Source organism: Peromyscus maniculatus, chromosome 19 (assembly GCF_049852395.1).
Source record: "Peromyscus maniculatus bairdii isolate BWxNUB_F1_BW_parent chromosome 19, HU_Pman_BW_mat_3.1, whole genome shotgun sequence".
Taxonomy (NCBI): domain Eukaryota; kingdom Metazoa; phylum Chordata; class Mammalia; order Rodentia; family Cricetidae; genus Peromyscus; species Peromyscus maniculatus.
In genome coordinates this window covers 15,481,754-15,504,819 of record NC_134870.1, presented here as the reverse complement: position 1 = coordinate 15,504,819, position 23,066 = coordinate 15,481,754, and the positions used below count along the sequence as shown (strand labels likewise).

The 23,066-nt window shown below is 40.6% G+C and overlaps 2 protein-coding genes across 5 annotated transcripts in view; one reads left to right on the top strand and one right to left on the bottom strand.

Moving 5' to 3' along the window:
• Window positions 1-459, bottom strand: part of Kiaa1328 (KIAA1328 ortholog) — a 284,005-nt gene extending 283,546 nt beyond the window's left edge. For 3 of the 4 annotated variants that reach the window (XM_042263679.2, XM_076554846.1, XM_076554845.1), the window contains exon 1: window positions 15-312. In XM_042263679.2, coding sequence (XP_042119613.2) covers window positions 15-312 — 298 coding nt within the window. Of the gene's footprint in view, window positions 1-14 lie in introns of all 4 variants that reach the window. The other variant, XM_042263680.2, reaches the window with a different exon arrangement.
• Window positions 457-23,066, top strand: part of Tpgs2 (tubulin polyglutamylase complex subunit 2) — a 60,225-nt gene continuing 37,615 nt past the window's right edge. Inside the window, exon 1 of the mRNA XM_006971420.4 lies at window positions 457-589. Within this exon, the coding sequence (XP_006971482.1) occupies window positions 508-589 (82 nt within the window). The 5' untranslated portion in view covers window positions 457-507. The remainder of the gene's footprint in view (window positions 590-23,066) is intronic.

Below are 23,066 nucleotides of genomic sequence, written 5' to 3'. Positions count from 1 at the left end.
GGGGCAAAGGATACCGTCGCGGCTCCAGAACGCCGAGCCGGGCAGGGAGGGGCCCGCCGCGCCCGCCATCTTGAAACAACCGCCACTCGCAGCGTCGCGCCGGGGCCGCCACGCCCCGGCCGCCAGGCTCAGTCCCCATTGGCCGCTCGGCGCAGAGGCCCGCCCCCGCTTGCGCCTCCGACCCTGGCGAGGGCCGAGGCTCCCGGCCGAGGCGAGGCGGGGTCGCGGAGATGTGAGGTGAGGCCCCGGCCAGGGTCGCGGGAACGAGCGCCCAGCGGAACTGCTGCAGCCAGAGCCCCCCGGGGCGCCCATCCTCTCCTGGCCGAGCCCTCAGGCGCCGAAAACTACAACTCCCGGCATGCCGTGAGCCCGACGGCCGCAGAGCTGAGGCGGGGTCGGCCGCGTCAGCCGGCAAGCCGGCTCTCCACGGCGGCCCCGGTCACTGCCGCCGCCGCCGCCGCCGCCGCCGCCGCTGCCGCCACCGCGCGCGGAGGGGGGACGCGTGCCATGGAGGAGATGCAGCCCCCACTGCAAGCCGGCAGCAAGCCGCACCTGGAGAAGCTGACCCTGGGCATCACTCGCATCCTCGGTGAGTGGGGTAGGACAATGGGCGGGCGCTGGGTGGACTGCGGGGAGCTGGACCTGGCTGCACGGGCCACCGCTTGTTGCGAGTTCTGCAGAAAAGGGGGTGTCTGGCCAGGTGCTGAGAGTTCGGGAGGGTCGCCTCACACCTGCCAGGGGTAGCAAGAGAGGCACTTGGGAGCCTATGAGACGTGTTCCCCAGGAGGCTTCCTGAGCCCAGGTTGTATCCCTGAAATGCAAACCCTGCTGCTGATGGGTGCAGAGGTGAACTGAGGTCATGATGCTGCCAGTGTCCCAAGGCAACCACTGCCCAGCGCTTCTGTGTACAGCACCGAGCTGTGCGAAGGAGTTGAGAGTTGTTCTTTTCATTGGACATGGGTTAACTAACCACCGCAAAGTTAGCCACTGGGGCTACAGCTGTGGAAGAAACAGGGTGTGTGAAACAAACACATTAACTCCCTAAGCGCCCACAACAAATCAGTGCTATTTCACTGACTAATCAGAGGTAGCAGAGAGAGACCGGGAGGTGCCTAGCCTTTCGGGGAAGTTCAGAAGAATCACGCCCCAGAGATGATTCTAGATTTTCTAAGATAAAGGGAGGGATATGGGTACAGCTGCCCTAAGCTGGTTGAGAAAGTATGCTGGGAATGCTTTCCTCTCACAACTGTAACGAAATTGAAATTTCTCTGTGGTGACCCACAGGTTCCTTGTGGGATCTGTTTTCATGTTGACCATTGTTTCGACCGTTGAGGACATCTTGCTGTTGAGGCTATGACTCTAAAGACATTAAGCTTGTTCCTACTTCTCATCATTTTCAGTTTGCCTGGACTTCTTCCACCTGGAATTGTCTCCCTCTCCATGTCTCCCTTTCATCATGCATATTTCTGATCAAATTAGTATTATTTCTGATCAATTTTACCCAAATAGTTCTAATTGCACCTTTTCATCTTGCTCTTACCTCCCCAGGCCTTTTTTTTTTTTTTTTCCATTTAGCAGCACCTATTAGCACTATGTTTAATTGTGTGTTTATTTGGCCATTTTCTATAATAGAAATCTGAGACCTGGCCTGATTTATGCTGGGAATGTGTGATTTGTTTAATATGCAAAAACTAATGTAATAGAATGTTAGTAAAACAAGGGACACCGCCTACATCATTGATGACTGCCAAAAAGCTGCTTGACAAAATCCAGCACCCTTGGGTGGGTGGGGGAAACTTACATTATAAATAGAATATACCAGTCTGTAACCCTATCACTGGGAAAGGAGTATAATGGTGATTACAGAGTCAGGCTAAGCTAGTAATACAATTTTTTTTCCCTCAAAATAAAAGCAAAAAAGAACAAATGGAGAACTTTATCGTCTTGATAAAAATGCATCTGTGGAAAATCCTAAAGCTAACATCATGTTGACAGACTACCTGCTTTACTCTTTTTTTTAATTTTTATTTTATTTTATAATTTAATTTAATTTTACATATCAGCCATGGATTCCCTTGTTCTTCCCCCGCCCACCCCCCTTCCACCCAGCCCACCCCCCATTCCCATCTCCTCCAGGGCAAAGACTCCCCTGAGGATTGAGTTCAAGCTGGTAGATTCAGTCCAGGCAGGTCCAGTCCCCTCCTCCCTGGCTGAGACAAGTGTCCCTGTATAAGCCCCAGGTTCCAGACAGCCAACTCATGCACTGAGGATAGGTCCCAGTCCCACTACCTGGATGCCTCCCAAACAGATCAAACTAATCGACTGTCTCACTTATCCAGAGGGCCTGATCCAGTTGGGGGCTCCTCAGCTATTGTTTCATAGTTCATGTGTTTCCACTATTTTGGCTATTTGTCCCTGTGCTTTTTCCAGCCTTGGTCTCAACAATTCTCGCTCATATAAACCCTCCTCTTTCTCGCCAATTGGACTCCTGGAGCTCCACCTGGGGCCTGGCTGTGGATCTCTGCATCTGGTTCCCTCAGTCATTGGATGGGGTTTCTAGCACGACAATTAGGGTGTTTGGCCATCCTATCACTCTTAAGATCAAGAACAACAATAACAAAATGTGCTAAAAGCTCAGCAAAGATGGTCCAGGTTTGCTGATTCACTAGGCTCAGTTTGTTCCAGCAGAAAGAGATAAAGCAAAATGAACAAAGGGAAAAGGGCAGGCATGGAAGTTAAGGAAACTCTGTGGAAGTTTTCAAGAGTTCTCTCACTGAAACCACACAGGGCATTCTTAATTTCCCAGCAACATGTTTGTAACAATATGTCTGAAATGTAGATCTGGAAAGCTCTTTTAAACTGAGGAGTCCAAAATTTATTGGCAGTTATTGATGTAGACATCCTTTATCTAACATGTACCAACTTCCAGTTTCCCAAAAGAAAATCATATATATTCAACACAGTTTATTTGCATTAGCAGTTGGGACATTGTGAGCCAGGTTCATCTAACAATGATGGAAACCTCACTGAAATCCATCTTCTCAAGATGCCATCCAAGAGCCAGCCTTACAAGTAGGCCTTGTAAACTATTGCAGTCTCAGGTATACTATGCTTGACCTTTTCAATCTTCATATTTCTACCCACTCAGCATTGTACTAGAGATTCTGGCCAGGAAATTAAATAAATTATAAGGGGGAAAGTAAAGATATCTCTGTTTGCAAATGATGTATCCTTACAAATTAACCCTAAGGAATTCTCAGAACACACACACACACACACACACACACACACACACACACACACACACAAACAATCAGTAGCAAAAAGCAATACAAAAATGAAATTAAGAAAGCAACTATTTACAATCATACCAAAGGAATAAAATAGAAATAAGTTAACTATTGGTGAAATTATTAAAGCCACTCCACATAGTTAAAAGGGAGATTTATTTAATGGCGTAACTTACAAATGAAGGGATAGGTAGGTGGTGGGTTCTGGGAAAGATGCAGCGCAGTCCGGGTGTTCTCTGGAGAACTCTCCTTGGTCTGCCTCTAGCGTCCAGGGTCCTAGCAGGAAGAGAGTGTGGCACATTCTCATCTCGGGTCTTCAGGGCCCTCTTTTGGCCCCGCCTTGTAGGCATGATAGTTACCGAAGCCTTAATAGGGGTTGGAACTTCCAGACCAAAGCTGGAATGGCTACCCACTACAGTTAACAAAGAAGTTTGTGACTTTTACACTGAAATAGTATAAGTCTTTTGAATGATACTAAGCCCAAAATGAATGAGAAGAAATGTCATCTTTATGTTTATGGAGTGGTTTTCTCCAAGCAGATCAACAAATTTAGGAACTGCAATTACTATCAAATCTCAACCACTTCTATTGCAGAAACTGACAAATTAATGCTAAAGTTAATATCTAAACATAAGAGACCAGGAATAACCAAAACAATTTTGGAATAGAAGAAGGTTCCTTTTACTTATTTTTTCTTTCAAAATTTACTACATTGGGATGACTAAAAGTTTGAGAGATAGTAATGGTAATACTTATATAACAATGTGAATAATTATGCCACTGATCTCTACACTTACATATGACAAAAAGGATAAATTTCATGTACCATGTAGTTACTATATAATAAAGGTAATTTACTACAAAATTGTAGTATAGTTTCTTAAAGGGGTACTGGCATAAAGATAAAAATACAGATCATTGGTATAGAATTGAAACTCCAAAAATAGCTGTCATGTTTAAACTTCATTGATTTCTTTTAATATGGATGTGAAAACTATTCAATGGGGAAAAATACTTTCAACAAATATTGCTTATAACAACTTGATGTCCACATTTAAAATCTGGCCTGAGGAAGCCAGAAGAGGGTGTCCGACCCTCTGGAACTAGAGTTACAGAGTTATGAGATGTCGTGTGGGTATTAGGAGTGAAACCTGGGTCCTAACTGGAAGAAAAGCCAGTATTCTTAACTGCTAGTCCATCACTCCAGTTCCCCTTAGTTTAGTTTTTAAGCTTAGAAATAGTGAGTCGAATTTTAAATGTGATACAAGAAAGAAAGGAATAGTTTATAAAAATTTAAAATGTGTTTTTGTGGATACCATCAAGTGACAATATAGCCCCCAAATAGAATATTTGTTAATCATAATATGAAGAGATTATAAGGTAGCTATAAAGAGCTCTAGAAATTTAGCAATTAATGAAAATCTAAATTAAAAGGGTCCCATTTGACATTTCTTTGAACCATATTTATATAAAGGTGATGATCATAAGTCAAATAAACTTATCAAAGCCATAATGAGATACTACTTCATATCCACTAGAATGGCCATAATAAAAACTGACATAAATATTGTCAAATATTTGGAGAAATTTGTTCAAATCCTCATGTACTGCTGGTGAGAATGTAAACTAGCACAGCAACTTTGGAGAAGGGTTTGACCCTTGCTTAAAAGATAAACATGGAATTATTGTATGATTTAGCAATTCTACTTCTCTTTATCTATGAGAAAGAAAATCATTTACATACAAATACTTGTTCCCAAATATTCTTCCATATTATTGGTAGTTATATAAATTAAAAACAACTGTAATATCCAGCTAATGAATGGATGTAAAAAGTGTGTATTCATGAATAGAAAAAGAACTTTAATTAGATTTTTTTCCTTTCATAATATATCCTGATTGCAGTTTTTCCTCCCTCTATTCCTCTCAGTTCCTCCCCTCCTATCCAGATCCACTCCTTTTCTATCTCTCATTAGAAAACAAACAGGCTTCTAAGATATAATAATAAAATATAACAAAAAGTATAATATGATAAAACAAAAACTATCACATCAGAATTGGACAAGACTAACAAATAAAGGAAAAGAGCCCAAGAGAAGGCACAAGAATCAGAGACCCACTTGTTCAAGCACTCAGGAGTCCCATAAAATACACTAAATTGGGAGCCATAATATATAGACAAAGTGTAAGTATTACAGCTCTGGAGGGAAAAGTATCCAAGCCATCAGAAGCCAGGCTATACCTATAGGTGTAAGTGTTACAGCTCTGAAGGCAAAGGTATCCTGGCTGTTGGAAACCAGGCTACACCTCTAATGTTACATCTCTGTAGGGAATGGTATCCTGGCTGTCAGAAACCAGGCTATATATATAGGTGTTACAGCTCTGAAGAGAAAGGTACCCTGGCTGTTGGAAATGAGGCTATACCTACAGCTCTGAAGGGGAAAGTATCCTGGCCTTTGGGAGCCAGGTGATACCTACAGCTCTGTTCTAATGGGGGATGGTTTTCCTGCAGGAATGTAGCAATCGTGATCCTCTCTGATGTAGCCTGAAGGTTTCTCCGGTCCACCAAGCCCCTGCATTCCCGTGGCCTGATTATAAAAATAATCACTCAGGAGCTTATATAATTATAACTGCTTGGCCATTAGCTTAGGCTTACTACTGACTAGCTCTTACACTTAAGTTAACCCATAATTCTTTTTTTTTTGGTTTTTCGAGACAGGGTTTCTCTATGTAGCTTTGCGCCTTTTCCTGGAACTCACTTGGTAGCCCAGGCTGGCCTCGAACTCACAGAGATCCGCTTGCCTCTGCCTCCCGAGTGCTGGGATTAAAGGCGTGCGCCACCACCGCCCGGCATCCCATAATTCTTATTTATGTTTAGCCACGTGGCTTGGTACCTTTTCTCAGTTCTGCCTTTACATCTTGCCTCCTCTGTGTCCGGCTGGCGACTCCTGACTCGGCTCTTCCTCTTCCCGGCATTCCTATAGTCTGCTCACCCCGACTATACTTCCTGCCTGGCTAATGGCCAATCATTGTTTTATTAAACCAGTGTATAATAACATTATCCCACGGCATTTCCCATTTTCTGTATAATCAAAAAGGAAGGTTTTAACTTTAGCATAGTAAAATTACATATAACAAAACAATTTTCAAGAAAGAATTACAGTTTTAATATCTAGTCTATTTGTATTTGGCAAAATTAAGAAAATATTCTATCTATGCTGTATTTGTGAGTCTAAAGTTTCATATCATTTATCTTTTATCATAACCAAGGAAAATTGTAATTATCTAGTCTTCAACTACATCAAAGACCTCAAAAAGATATAATATTACCTAAGTAAACAGGGAGAGCATTGTAAGCATCTTTCAAAAATCTAAAATGACAGAGACAGCGGCTGCCTGGACAGTCACCCAAAGTTCCTCTGCAACATTGGGGCATCCCTCTTCAGCCTGTAGGCTGGAAGTGTTTTAGTCATTTCTCCTTGTGTCCTGTAGAATGTCTGGCAGTCTCCTCTGTGAAGCAGGAACCTGAAGAACCATCTCGTCTTCCAAAATTCAGTGGTCACCTTCCTATGGGTCCTGCATATCCAGTTTATACAACATACTGTCAAGCAGTCAACACAAGGGCACTTTTTTGCCCAGTGGCTAACTTTTTCCACAAAGAAAGCAAACTTCATAATGAGTTTCTTCAATGCCCATTGTCTTCTCTAAGTAGTTTGGTGCTGCTAGGAGCAGACATATCTCACTGTCCAGAAAAGTCTTAAGTTTTTAAAGCATTTTAAATGCCATACTCTGTAGGTCTTTGAAGTGTTTGAAGATTACCTACCTAATTGAAATGTATCTATGTACATTTAGAAAACTTAACTAATATGACTACAAGTTTGATTATCATAAATGATTAACTATTAATCTGTATTTCTTAAGGATACATTACAATTTTAAATGAGTTTTATAAGCTTAATATCTTAAGCAAGAATAAAAATATGCATACAGTATAACAAAATTAACTTTAAATTTGTATCAATAAACTAAAATCCATAGTATGTAAAATATTTTAAGCAAGCTATTGCTCATTAAAAGTAGATTTAATAATCTACCCTTTTATTCTATCATATCTATATCCCAGATTTCTATATCATATCCCCCTTTCTTCCTTTAGAAAGTGATTTATTATGACCAATAACAATTTGTAACCAACAACCTAAACAAAGATAAACATCCATAATCCATTATTTAGGAATATGGGCATAGTGTTCTAGGCTACTTCCTGCTGATAGGGCTGCTGGTTGTCTTACAGGGATCCTGAAAACATTTGAGATAATGGTCAAGTCCTGGGAAGACCAGCTATAACCTTTGTTGATAGGTACTATCTGTTAAGGTTCAGGAGATCTGGCTTGATCAAATCTGATCCATCTTAACCTGGAACAAATTCATAGCCTCTTGCTTCCTGTGGAAACAAAAGCAGAGCCTCCTTTCCAAAGCTATATATCCTTAGATCCAAATTTTGAAGTCAAAATACCTTTAAAATAAACATATTGCTGTGAAAAATATATATACATATTGGTTTAACTGAGCAGGCTTTACAATCAAATGTATTTCTGCAGTTAAAAAATATCGAAGACTAGCCAGGCGGTGGTGGCGCACACCTTTAATCCCAGCACTCAGGAGGCAGCGTCAGGCGGATTCCTGTGAGTTCGAGGCCAGCCTGGTCTACAAAGTGAGTTCCAGGAAAGCTACATAGAGAAATCTTGTCTCAGGAGGGAAAAAAATCAAAGACAACATAATCTAGATTCTCTGTGTAATGTCCATCTTTACGTGGCTTATTTTTTATACTACCTTTATTGTCTCTTTAAAGAATTTATTTTTTAAAACTATTTCTTTATCTTACAAGCTTACACTCCCACCACCAATGGAGGAGTGTTCCCCTTGCTCCATATCCCTCAACAGCGTAAGTTGTGACTTGTGTTTTTGATCTTAGCAATTCTGGCAGGTGTAAGATGGACTCTCACAGTAGTTTTAATTTGCATTTCCTTGATGACTAAGGATGTTAAATTTTTCTTTAAATGTTTTTCAGCCATTTGAGTTTCCTGTATTGAGAATTTCTGTTTAGATCTATACCCTGTTTTTTAATTGGGTTGTTTCTGTCCTTTTTGAATTCTTTATATATTTTGGATATTAGTCCTTTATTGGATGTGTATTTGGTAATAATCTTTTCCCATTCTGTAGGCTACTGCTTTGTATCAATTTCCTTGCATAAGATTTTCAGTTTCAAGAAGTCCTATTTTTTGATTGTTGCTCTTAGTGCCTGTGCTAACAGTGTTCTGTTCAGAAAGTCTTTTCCTATGTCAATGAGTTCAAGACTATTTCCCAATTTCTCTTCTTTAAAGTTCAGTGAATCTCGTTTTATGTTAAGGTCTTTGATCAATTTGAAGTTGAATTTTGTTCAGGATGGTGAATATGGATCTATTTGAATGCAGCCATCAATTTGACCAGCACCATTTTTCCAGTGTATACTTCTGGATATTTTATCAAAAATCAGGAGTCCATAGGTATGTGGCTTTATACCTGAGTCTTCAGTTCAATTCCATTGATCAACATATATATTTTGAGCCAATATCATGCCCTTTTTATTACTATAGCTTTATAGTATAACTTAGCATTGGGAATGGTGATATCTCCTGAATATCTGTTGGTGAAATTATTAAGGCCATTCCACGTAGTTAAAAGGGAGGTTTATTTAGTGGCATAACTTACAAATGAAGGATAGGTAGGTTACAGGGTCTAGGAAAGGCGTGGCACAGTCCGGTGGTGTTCTCTGGAGAACACTGCTTGGTCTACCTCCAGCATCCAGGGTCCAGGAACCAAGAGAGATGGCGTATCCAGACCTCGGCTCTTCAGGATCCTCTCCTGGCTCCGCCTTGTAGGCGTGACAGTTACCGAAGCCTCAATGGGGGTTGGAACTTCCAGATCAAGGTTGGAATGGCTACCCACTACAAATATCTTTTGTTATTCAGCGTTGTTTTAGCTATCCTGAGTTTTGTGTGTTTCCATATGAAGGTAAAAGTTGCTTTTCAAGATTTGTAAAGAATTCTGTTTGAGTTTTGAGGGAGATTTGCATTGAATCTGTAGACTGCTTTTGATAGAATATTCATTATTTTATGTCAGTCTTATTGATACATGAACATGGGAGATCTGGAAAGATGGGACATCAATGTCAATCTTCTAATATCTTCTATTTCTTCAGTGTCTTAAAATTTTTACCATACAAGTCTTTCACTTGCTTGCTTAAAACTACCTCAAGATATTTTATATTATTTGAGGCTATAGTGAAAGTTGTTGTTTCTCTGATTTCTTTTTCAGCCTAATTATCATTTGTATATAGGAGGACTACTGATCTCTCTCACTTAATTTTGTATCTCGTTACTTTGCTAAAAGTGTTTATCAACTGTAGGAGTTTCCCAGGGAATTTTTAGGGTCACTTATGTATACTAACTATCATATCTTCTGCAAATAAAGATACTTAGACTTCTTCCTTTCCAATTTGTATCTCTTTGATCTCTATCACTTGTTTTATTGCTCTAGTTAAATTTTCAAATACTATATTGAATAGGTATGGAGCATGGACAACCTTGTCTTATTCCTGATTTTAGTGGGGTTGTTTTTGAGTTTCTCTCCATTTAAGTAGATGTTGGCTACTGGCTTTCTGTAAACTTCCTTTATTATGTTGAGATATGTCCCTTGTGTCTCTAATCTCTCTTGGACTTTTATCATGAAGGGGTGTTGGATTTTTGTCAAAGGCCTTTTATGCATCTGATAAGATATCATGTGGTTTTTATTTTCTTTCAGTTTATTTATATGATGGATTACATTTGTTGATTTTCATATATTGAACCATCCCTCCATCTCTAGGATGAAGCCTACTTAATCATGGTGGATGATCTTTTTGATGTGTTTCTGGATTTGGTTTACAAGTATTTTGAGTATTTTTGTATCTATGTACATAAAGGAAATTGGTCTGTAATTCTTTTTCTTTGTTGGATGTTTATGTGGTTTGGATATCAGGTAATTGTGGCCTCATTAAATAAATTGTGAAATTTTCCTTCTGTGTTTATTTTTGGAGTATGAGAAGTATTGACATTAACTCTTCTTTGAACGTCTGTTAGAATTCTGCACTAATACCATCTCGCCCTGGGCTTTTTTTTTGGGGGGGGGGGGAGGGAGGCAGTTGGTAGACTTTTAATGACTTTTTATACTTTACTAGGGGTTATAGTCTATTTAAATTGTTTATCTGAGCTTGATTTAACTTTGGTAAGTGGCACCTTACCCATAAAGAAAATTATCCATTTATTTTAGATTTTCCACTTTGGTGGGGTATAGGTTTAAAGTATGTCTTTTTATTCTCTGGATTTCCTTGGTGTCTATTGTTCTGTCCCTCATTTCATTTCTGATTTAGAAACTTGCTTCTCCTTTTAGTAAATTTGGGTAAGGGTTTATTGATCTTATTGATTAATTAAAAAAAAAAAAAAAAAAAAACCTTTGTTTCATTGATTTTTTTTTTTTGGATTGTTTTCTTTGTTTTTATTTTATTGATTTAAGCCTGAGTTTGATAATTTCTTCCTGCCTACTCTTTTTGGGTGTGATTTCTTTTTGTTCTAGAGCTTTCAGATGTGGTGTTAAGTTGCTAGTATGAGATCTTTTCAGTTTTTTTATGTAGTCACTTAGTGCTGTGAACTTGCCTCTTAGAACCTCTTTCATTGTGTCCCATGCATTTGGGTATGCTATGAATTCATTTTCATTGAATTCCAGGAAATCCTTTAATTTAGTTCTTAATTCCTATCTTGACTCATTTTTCATTAAAGAATTGTTCAGTTTCCATGAGTTTGTAAGCTTTCTGTTTTTTTGTTTGTTTGTTTTTTTCTGTTGTTGTTGATATACAACTTTAATCTACATGGTGGTCTGATAGTATGAGGGAGTCATTTCTATTTTCTTGTATTTGTTGAGACTTGCTTTGTGTCCTACTTTGTGGTCAGTTTTGGAGAAAGTTCATGAGGTGCAGAGAAGATGTATTCTTCTGTGTTTAGGAGGAAATGATGTGTTAGGTCTGTTTGGTTTATAACACCTATTAGCTCCAGTACTTCTCTGTTTAGTTTTGTCTAGATGAGCTGTCTGTTTATGGGAGTGAAGTATTCAAGTCTCCTGATATCAGTGTGTGATGGTCAATATGTGATTTAAATTGTAGTAGTATCTTTTTATAAACTTAAGTATCCTTGTGTTTGGTGCATAGATGTTAGGAATTGAAATGTCCTCTTGGTGGATTTTTTTCATTAATGTGTATGTAGTGTCCTTCCCTATCCTAATTAATTTTGGTTCGAAGTCTGTTTTGTCAGATATTAAAATTGCTACACCAGCTTGCTTTTTAGGTCCATTTGCTTAGAACATCTTTTTCTGTCCTTTTACCCTGAAGTGATGTCTGTCTTAGAGTGTGTTTCTTGGATACAGCAAAAGAATGGATCCTGTTTTCATACCCAGTCTATTAGTCTCTGTCTTTTTATCAGGGACCATTGATATTGACAGTATCAGTAAGCAATGTTTGTTGATTCCTGTTATCTTGGCGGTGGCGGCAGCGTCGGCATTGGTGTTTGATTTGCTGGTCTGGGATTATTCCCTGTGTTTTCTTGGGCATGGTTAACTGTCAGAGTACATGGATGAAGCTCTGTGAGATTTCTGAGACCTTGTGAGGAAACTTCAAATAATCAAAACAAGAGTCTTGTCATCTTCGTTCCATAACATGGGTTGTTCTCGGAATGTGCTACACCCTCCTAGGTGTAGCAGATAGGAATGAATTTATTTCAGATTATTCATTACAACTGGCTATTGTTATTTGTTTATATGCCTCTATGGAAAAAAAAACTAGTTCTTGACGCATGTGGCTTATCCTTATGATTGTAAACTTTACTTGGGTGACACTTCTTAACCCTCAGAAGTATACATTGTCTGATGTTCTGGATAAAATTGACTATTGCATGAGACATGAATCCACCCTGTTTTTAGGCTCTATTCTCCCAGGTGCACACTTTCAACTAGAGCATTAAATAGTTAACCTCTTTATGTTGGAGTTTTCCTTCTAGTGCCTTCTGTAGTGCTGGATTTGTAGACAGATAATTGCCTAAATTTGGTTTTATCATGGAATGTCTTCCTTTCTCCATCTATTGATATTAAAAATTTTGCTGTGTATAGTAAGCCGGGCTGGCATCTGTGCTCTCTTTGAGTATGTAGCACATCTGTTCACGCCCTTCTAGCCCTTAGAGTCTCCATTGAGAAGTTAGGTGTTATTCTAAAAGGTCTGCCTTTACATGTTACTTGTTCTTTTTCCATTGCAGCTTTTAATAGTCTTTATTTGTTCTGTATGTTTAATATTTTGATTATTATGTGCAGAGAGTAGTAGGTCATCGTCATCCTGTCGTGTCCTCACCACCACCACCCCAGTAACAAGTAAGCCAGATCAAGCTGAACTGGAAAAAGTATAACAGCAGGTATATTGAGCAAAGCAGCTCCCGGGTGGGTTCTCTGGTCCCAGAGTTCGAGGCCAGGGAAGTAGTATGGCCAGGGCAGGGCAGGAAAGTTTTATAGGCTGTAGGGGAGGGGCGATGACATGTCTGCCACAAGCCAGGGTTGTGCCCAAGCTGAGTGCTTAGGCAGAGACTTGGGCAGCTGGCAACTTCAGGGGAGGAGCTGCAGTAGCTGCCAGGGATGCAGAACTGGGCTGTTTGGCGCCTTTTCTTTGTTCTGAGACTCTCTGAGCTGGCGGGGTTTGGAGAGAGAGGGAAGGAAAGAAGAAGGGGCTTTCTGGACAGGTTCGTGGAGAGGCAAGCAGAGGCTCCAGCGAAACAGAGGGGACTTTTTCTGGTCCCGTCTATTTGGTGTTTTATGTGCTTGTACTTCTTTACTAGATCTCTCCTTTAGGTTAGGAATTTTTTTTCTATTATTTTGTTAAAATTTTTTGCATGCCTTTTGCCTGGGTTTCTTCTCCTTTCTCTATTTGTATTATTCTTAGAATTGATCTTTACATAGTGTCCCAGATATCCTGGATGTTTTGTGCAGGATTTTTCTTTTATTTAACATTTTCATTGACTGAGGTATCCATTTCTTCTATAGTGTCTTCAATGCCTGAGATTCTTTCTTCCATGTCTTCTATTTTGTTGCCTCTGAAATTCCTGTTCAAGTTTTTAAATTTTTCATTTTCAGATTTCCCTCAGTTTGAGGTGTTTTTTTGTTTTGTTTTGTTGTTGTTTTGTTTTGTTTTGTTTTTTATTCTGTTTCCACTTTCAGGCCTTGAATTATTTTATTCATTTTCTTCCACTTTTTTTTTTTTTAATTTTCAGAGATTTCTTTAAGGGGTTTATTCATTTCCTCTTCAAGGACCTCTGTCATTCATAAAGGCTTTTTTTCATGTTTCAGCAATGCTTCAGTACTCAGGGCCTGGCTGTGGTAGGATAGCCAGGCTCTAGTGGAGACATACTGTTCTGGCTATTATTAATCCTGCCTTTTTTTATGCTGATGTCTAGGCATCTGAGTTTGGGAAGGGCGTAATTCTAGGTGTTATGCAGGGCTGGCCTGAAGCTAAGAAGGGGTGGAAGCATGTCTAAAACACCGAATTTTCTCATCCTGGGAGCAGGAGTTTGGCTGCTCCCTCACCACCACCCTGCACCAGCAGACCCCAGCCCTTTGGCGTCTCCTACTGCAGACTGCCCCATGCACACTGCAAGTGATAAGCTCATACATCTCCAAGGCTACAGGGACTGGTTGCTGTTTATCTGACCACCAAAACATTCCCGGCTGGTTTTCCTTTCTTTTCTATATGACCTTATAAGGCTCCTTCCCCAAGCCCCTACTGCTCCCAAGTATGCAAATGAAGCACCCTTGATGTTTTTGCCCCAGCCAATGATATACCACCGCATGGATCCAACTGGCCATTCTTCCTGGGGTATAACTGTCCCTTGCCCCTCCAAATAAACAAGCTGCCCTCTAACACAGTTTCCTAGGTGTTTTCTCCCTTTGTACTGGTCAACGCTCAGGATCCGCCTTCATCCCAGTGGTGTTCTGCTCCGTTTCTCCTCCTCCGTGAAAAGTTTAAATCCCCCGGTAGTGAGTAACACAGCCGCCAATGTAATAAGTCAGATCAGTCCGAATTATTAAGTCCAGGTTTAATCTGAGCAGAGCATTCCTGAGTGGTTCCAGGGAAAGAGGAGCCATGAGGGAAAACCAGGAGCCAGACCTTAAATATTCTCTGCGGGTAGAGCCATATTTAGTGGGCCTTCTGAGGTGAGGCAGGGTTTGGGGAGAGAGAGATGAGGGAAGGAGTTGAGGTGGAATGTCCACAAGAACATTCCCGACTCTTTGGGTATATGGATGCTAGGAGCTGAGGTAAGCTTCCACCAGAACACTCTGGTCGGGCTACTATGTCATAAGTTTTAGACCTCCTGAAGGCCTCTCTGCTGATGCAGCAAGCCAAGTCAGACCTCATTGGAAAGCCCAGGTTTAATGGGTAAAGCTTCCCAGGCGATTCCCTGGCCCACAGAGAGGAGAGGGGGATGTAAGACCCCACTTGTCTGTTTTCTGGGCTTCAGCTTATGTATCCTGTGGAAGTGTTCTTGAGCCTCTCTGGGGGAGGAGCTGTGTTTGGCCGGCTTTGAAGGGGCGAGTTTATGGGAAGAGATGGGGAGGGGAGTTTAGGTGGATCTTCCCCCAGACTCCTTCCAAACACTATAATAGTTAATAGTTATAGTTAACCATGTCAGGAGGAAGCATTAGGTGCTGGTATCTGGTCTTGTCTTTGTTGGGTGGGTGTGTTTTGTTGTTTGTTTGTTTGTTTGTTTGTTTGTGTTGCTCTTTCTGGTTCTTAGGAGAACGTGGTGGTGCTTCTAGGTATACCGAGCTCACACTTGGAATGAGGGTTGGCTGGAATGGAGATCTGAGGGGACCCACAGGAGGGGAGGAAAGCAGGGTATTCCACCAATATGTGCTTAGTTCCTTGGGAATGGGATCGGAGAGTGAGGAGAGGCCACAGCAGAAGGTCTGTTACATGTCTAGGGATGAGACTGGAGGAATGAAGGAGACGTGAAGATCTGCAGATAGCCTACTTGCTACCCTGGCTGCAGTGGCTTGAGCTTCCCCAGGCATTGCCTTCTGGAGTTGGGGAATGGGATAAATCAGTGAGTTTGGGCAGGGAAGTTAGGAAGGGAAGATCTGTGTGATCCACTGGAGAAGGGAGGGGGCTCAGCAGGTGGTCTGCTGCAGAGCCAGGGGTGAGAGTGGGTGCTGGAGTCGGGCTCCTGAGTGGTTCAGGTCCCAAAGAGTAGGTGTGGAGTCAGAGGGGGAAGGAGGAGACTGACAGGATCTTAGGGCAAATCAGAATGGCTGCCTGTTTATTGGGAAAAGAATACACTTCTATAATTGAACAAAGGGTTAAATTTTAAAAGGAGAAAGGGGGCATGTAAGCTGGGGTGTTCCTTGTGATCAGAAGTTGAGGAAGTTAGCATTGGCCTTGACAAGTTAATAGGCTCCAGTCATATGTTATTGTAAGAGCCTAAATTCTTCTTGCCAAAGATAAAAATGTCTCATTTTTTTAGCATTCAAGCCCCTGAGAGAATGGGGGGTTTTGTCTAAATGTCTGGCCTTTGAAAAGGACTTTTTTGGGCCATCAGACATTCCACTATTGAATATTGCAGTTTTTTGTATGACTTAGTTTATCCAAATAACTAACGCTTAAAAGTGAGCAAAGACAAAACTAGACAAATATTATTGTGAACCTGAGTAGCCCTTAAGAATTTATAAATTCTGATAATCAAATATACCTTATTTACCAAGCATATGTTATTTATCTGATTGTTCTAGCAACTTGGTATTAACTTGTGTGGGAGAAGACAGAGTTGTCATGCTGTATGATTCCACTGTGGGGGGAATTTTTTTCCAAAGAATTATTTTGTTTAAAGAGACTATCTTTGTATACATTTTCATCCTTCAAAGCCCACACAAAATTTCCCAAAGGAAAAGGCATAAGGGAACTCCCATAACACATAGTAATAACATAATAATCATTAAAAATTAAACTAAAGGGGTGCTAGAGAATTGTGATCCCCAAAGTAGAAATGCTGGAACTCTGTCAAGCAGCAGTGGTCGCCATGCAGTCCACACCAAGTGGGGGACTGGATTCGGAGGAGAAGAGCAATAGGTGAAGATCTGCAGGAAGCCGCCTTGTTCCCTGATCAGATTGTTTACTGGATGGAGTTAGGGTCCACGATAAAGCTCTGAGTAGTGGGAGGAAAGTTAGTAGAGGAAAATCTGGTGATCCACTGGAGATGGGGGCAGCGGACTAAGGGAGGATGCAGGAGGTGGTCAGAGATGAGACTGGAGGATTGGATTTGGGGGAGAGGAGCGATAGGTGAAGATCTGCAGTTAACCTTGTTACTTATTATTCAGCCCTGTGTTATTCATTAAGTGGCCCTGTTAACTCTGTGAGAAAAGCTACGAGCACAACAACCCACTGTAAGAGTTTATTAGGGGAAGGGGAACAGAGGGGATGTGCTTAGACCTATGGAAGATCCTGCAGGGAGAGAGAGGGGAGGAGTCTGTGACCTGCTTTTTATGGATTTCCTTTCCCACCCCCACCCCACCCCACCCCCACATGCGCATATGGGTTTACATAGCTATGCCGCATGTGCATACGTGACCACTCAGCACAGAGATTAACACACAGATTACCTAGAATATAAGGCCCTGGAATGACTAAGCTTCCCAGTGCATTCGCAGTCATGTAGCTGTGGGGAATGGCCAGGAATTCCAGCAAACCTGCCTGCTTCCCTGACTGGGGTCAATAGAACAATTTGAAGTCATTCAAAGCAATAGATAACTGATACATGCTGTAATATGAATTCATCTTGAAAACAAAATGAAAGAAGCCAGGTGCAAAATGTTATATTATGAATGATTCTGTTTACTTGAAGGATTCTATTTACCAGAGGATGCCCTAAACAGGCAAAACTGTAGAGTCTAAAGTAGATTAAGGATTGCTAGAGGCTAATGAGAAAAGATTCAGGGGAGTGACTGCTAATAGATATGGTGTTACTTCTGAGTGTAATGATGTACACAATTCCATTAAAACACTGAACTCACTAATTTTATGTGCTTTAAAAGAGTGAACTTTATGGTATTATGTCTTAATAGGGATATTTTTAAAAATAAGAGTTCTAAATAATGGCCATTATAAGAATTCTCACTCTGAACACCAACATTATGAAGCTGAGGAAATACAATAACTTTGATATGTTACATGATAAAAGGGAATTTATTCAGGTAAGCTTAATTAAGTCAGAGATGCCCTTTAAAACAGGCTGTTAACAAAAGAGATGTCAAAGAGGTATGGCATGTGGGATGGTTTGTATTGCTCTTGTTTTCTTAAAGATGTATGGAACCACTTGACAGGAAGTAAAGGCCTTCACAGCAGTAACAGTAGTCTTCACAGCCATTGAGACTATGGAAACTGTAGCTGAGTTCTCTGGAAAACATGAATGAGCCTGCAAGATGACACCATGCTCCAAATGAGAGCACAGTAGCTGACAACCGAGAACTCAGGGCAGCAAGTGCAATGATAGGTCAATTGAGTGTAGAACCCAGTAGACTCTGCCAGGCTTCTGAGCTACAGGATTGTGAGCTAATAGGGTGGTATTTAAAGCCACAGATACATGCTAATTACTTACCAGTAGAGAACTAATACATTCCTCAAATGTTTTAAGCAAAAACAAACAAACAAAAAAAAAATGATAGGCTGGAGAGATGGCTCAGCAGTTGAGTTACTAACTGCTCTTCCAGAGGACTGGGGTCTGCAGTACCCACATGGTGACTCACAATGGCCTATAACTCCAGTACCAGGGCATCTGATGCCCTCTTCTAGGCTCCACTGACACTGAATACATGTGATGCATAGACATACATGCAGGCAAAACACCCATATACAACAAAATGAATAATAAAGGGAGACTGCAGCCAGGATGTAAAATAAATGAATTAAAAAATGAATAATAAAAATTTCTTAAAGCAAATTTTATATATATATATATATGTGTGTGTATATATATGTGTGTATATATATATACATATATGTATATGGGGATATGTTTGTGAATATTAATATGAAAATGTAGCATAAATGAGTATCAACAAAAGACTTAAATCTAGGTCAAAACCCAGCCCAACTATTTGTGGTTTCCAAAAACATGCACAAAGCAGGCTGAATCAAAACTGTCAATGTAAGATTGTTACATGTCCACAACCAGCCACTTATTGATTGACTAGAAGGATGGGACTCAAAGACAATAGTACTCTCATAATATTTTTTATATTATGTTAATCTAATCAGTAAGAAGAAAAGACATATCAAATAGAGTCAAGAAAAGTCTTGTACAAGCTTATGAAGTTTCCCCCCCCACCCCCGCAATGAGTGGCCACACAGAATATATCCCCTTCCTTAACCAGTCAAATGCTACAGTGTGTGTGTGTGTGTGTGTGTGTGTGTGTGTGTGTGTGTGTGTGTGTGTCTAGTGTTTCTTTTTTTTTTTTTTTTTTTGGTTTTTCAAGACAGGGTTTCTCTGTGTAGCTTTGCGCCTTTCCTGGAGCTCACTTGGTAGCCCAGGCTGGCCTCGAACTCACAGAGATCCGCCTGCCTCCGCCTCCCGAGTGCTGGGATTAAAGGCGTGCGCCACCAATGCCCGGCGTGTGTAGTGTTTCTATACAAGGAAGGCTGCTTAAAACCCAAAATCCTTCTCTGGAGATGTAGTTCAGTGATACAGCACTAGTTTAGCAAACACAAAATCCTGTATCCAATCTCCAGTCTATGTACAAACACACACACACACACACACACACACACACACACACACACACACACACAGAAAGAACAAATTCCAGAGATTTAGTGGGGTCTAGCTATATAGGCAAAGCAACTGATGACAGCTATCAAGATTTCAGATTCCCAAAAGGATAATATGTTAGTGATTTAGTGCCACATATGAGCACAATAGCTTTATGATGTGGGATGTCCTTCTGAATGCTGTGAATATGTGTTGCTTCTGTTGGTTGATAAATAAAGCTGCTTTGGCCTGTGGCAGAGCAGAATGTAGCTAGGTGGGAAATCCAAGCAGAGATACAGGGAGAAGAAGGGCAGGGTCGAAAGAAACACCATCCCACAGCCCAAAGAGCAAGATGCCAGCAGACTGGTAATGCCACAGCCACATAGCAATACATAGATTAATAAAAATGGGTTAATTTAAGTAGTAAGAGCTAGTTAGTAATAAGCCTGAGCCATCGGCCAAACATTTGTAATTAGTATTAAGTCTCTGAATGATTATTTGGATACAGCTATGGGAACTGGCGGACAGGACAGAGAAAAGCTTCCGTTTACAGCTTTTTCAATGTTAAAAATTGTGGGGCGTAGGGGAGGTTTCCATTGACCAGCCTCACAAGCTAGTCTTCCTGTAATAACCACCTTTGGTTTGAGCTTTGTTAACTAATTTTCTGTATTGTCCACCCACCCCTGCTTCTGTACTGTCTGTCTCCATCCTTGAATGTCTCACTTTGTCCCTGGTTTCAAATGTGCTCTTGCCTAACTCTTTAGTTTATATAATAAACAACTTTTTTGATATCCTTCTCTAGCTAAAGATTATCTTCTTCCTCTGGGTCTTATAGACTGTGTTGGCATTTCTTGTATCCCAAAGCTTTCCATAGTTGGTTGTTTGTTGGGGGTAGGGGACAGGTTGTGGCCACAGTTCTTGTCATGTAAATGACATCTTTCTGACTTGTATCTCCCAGTTCTTAGCAAATCACACTTCTGAGCCCACAAACTAAAACTGTTAGTATTTTTTCAGAGTTCTTCATTGCAAGTGATAGAATCTAGTCTAGCTAGATTAAAGCTAGAATTACAGTTTATCCAAGGATCAACTAAGGGACATGTCCTACAAAATCATTGGGAGAAGTGAAGTGAGCAATTTATTGCAAAAAGGAGATACTGAATAGGAAATACCTATTAGTATAATGAAGCTGGGGGGGAAGAAATTATATTACTCTTGCTACTGCTAACACCACTACAGTGACTCCTTGCAATCAAAATACCTCAAATTATGTTTCTGAGAAAACCAAGTTTCTCTATTTGCATGCTGCCTCACCTATTTATTACTTGTACAGATTTTATGAGCATGGTTTCTATATAGGAATTGACTTCACCTGAGGGACTTTAATTTCATTGGACTCTGAAAATTGCAGTCAGTAGCTGGCCAGTCTTTAACAGGAATGCAAGTCTGGAAGGAACAGAAGTAGGTCTCCACTGAGCCTGTATGTAGATATTGCCATATCATTCCACAAGGTCCAGATCAACTGGGCATTATTTTTGACATCTTTGATGTCTTCAGTCTTCATAGACCTCCTGCCTCTAACTACTATGGTACTCAGGGTCATTTTTTCCAAGTTTAAAATACTTATGCATTATCCTGAAGCTTTCATGGTTTTTAATATTTGTCTTGTGTATCTAACTAGCATTGTTTCCTCAGTGTTTTTTACCTAAAGTTTTAGTACCTAATAGTAATAGTTTTCCCAAGATGAGACCATAGCAGATCCTCATTAAATCTTGAATCATTGATTGTTGAATTAAAAATTTTATTTCTTCCAAGAACTATGTTCCGCTATTGGTGAAATTATTTTGGCCACTCCACGTAGTTAAAAGGATATTTATTTAATGGCGTAACTCACAAATTAAGTAATGGGTAGGTCGCAGGGTCTGGGGAAGGTGTATTGCAATCCAGCGGTGTTCTCCGGAGCTCTGCACAATTCACCTTACACCGTTCGGCGTCCTGGCACAGAGAGACCGCTGGCCCATCTAGCTCTCGGGTCCCCAGGCGCCTCCCCTCACCCTGCCTCGTAGGCGTGACAGTTGCCAGAGTCTCAATGGGGGTTGGAACTTCCAGATCCAAGCTGGAATGGCTACCCACTACATCTCCCCCTTTTTGTCTAAATAAGGAGGTTCTAAACCAATACAAGACTATATACAAAGGAATGGTTATCAAATATTGTCGAGAAATAATGAGGGATAATGACCTAGATAAGATGTAACTACAACCAACACAAACAATATCAAGCAAGAAACACATACTAAAATCCAGAGAAGTATAGAGCATAGGTAAACGGCATGTTATAAAGATCATTCAAAGGTGTCCTATCCTAAAGAACCTGAATCTAATACTTAATATGTTCTATCTAAGATATTATATATACTAAGTTGTAACTATAACTGCTAGTCTTCAATCCCATCAAAGACCTGAGAAGGAACATAATGGTACCTGAGAAATGGTAGATGGATGCAAGCAACTTTCGGGAATCTTGCAAGAGTAGACCAAGACAGCTGGCAGCCTGGACAGTCACCTAATGTTTCTCAGCATTGTTGGTGCATTCAAATTGGCTACAGGCCTAGAGTATCTGACAGACCACTTTCAGAAGCAGGATTTCTGAAAGACCATCTTACCCTGTCTTGGCAGAGTACAGTGGTCGCTTTCCTTGTGTCCCGCTTGTCCAGAAAGGACAGCATTGCATTTGTACTGTCAGCCATCAAGGCAAGGGCAGTTCTTTGCCCAGTAGGCCATTTTGTGCCAAAAAGACAAACTTCCAAATGGAAATGTCTTAGAAGCTATGTTCCGCCTATCGCTGGTCTACCCCAAATACACAGGTATTTGAAACAAATCAATAACTGTTCTTCTAGGTCTAAGGGTAACTGAGTTTAACTAGGATACTTCTCATTTGGGGTCTCTCAAGTGTTCACAGTTAAATGGTGACTATAATTACCTCATGGTATCTGTACTCACATGACTGCTGACCCCCAATATTCTTCATGGCTTCCGTTTCCAGAAGACTAACTTGGGTTTATTGTGTGGTAGCTTCAGATTCAAAGAAAGGAAAAGGCAAGCTTTTTGTCAACTTAAAGTTTAAGTCCCAAACTGGCATAGTATGTCCTTATTGACTTTACTGGTTGAAACAGATACAAAACAACCCGAAATTCAAGGAGGTGGAAATGACAACCTTGCAAAGGAGAAATGGTATTAGCATGCAAAGAAGGATGGAACTGATGCTACCCAACTTTAGAGTGAGTGACCACAGGGAGTTGAAACAGTGGGTAATAGTATATGTCCTCTTGTAACCTTAGACACCAAACTACCCCATTTGTATAGTCAACAAGCATCACTATACAGCTACCACTGAAGGAATAGACAGCATCTTCCATCCCAATGTCCAGGGATGTAGAATGACTTACCCATGTTTTCTGACTTTAGCACCATGTTTTCAGTGTCTTAGGACATTGAACAAAAGTAGAAAAAAATATGTGATTCTATAGTAATTTTTTGTTTCAAAACACTTTAATTTTTGCCTCCTCTGCCAAAGGAAGTAGTAATATTTTGTCTTACTGAAGTGAGAGGAAAGTGAAGAGTCAGCTCTGTTCATGTAACTACTTACCACATAAAAACTAGAATTGGTAGAGTCCTGAATTCTCAGTTCCTACATTGATTTGTTGCTGCATTCCAAGATTTGAGTTTTCTGACAACTTGAAGAAATTTTTATGATTCATGGAGAGGGCCCTGGCATAATCATAGGATCAGTCATCTACATAAACTTGTATTAGAGAATGCCATATTCCTAGAGATTTTAAAACTCATTTCTGGGCCTGGAGAAATGGTTCAGTGGATT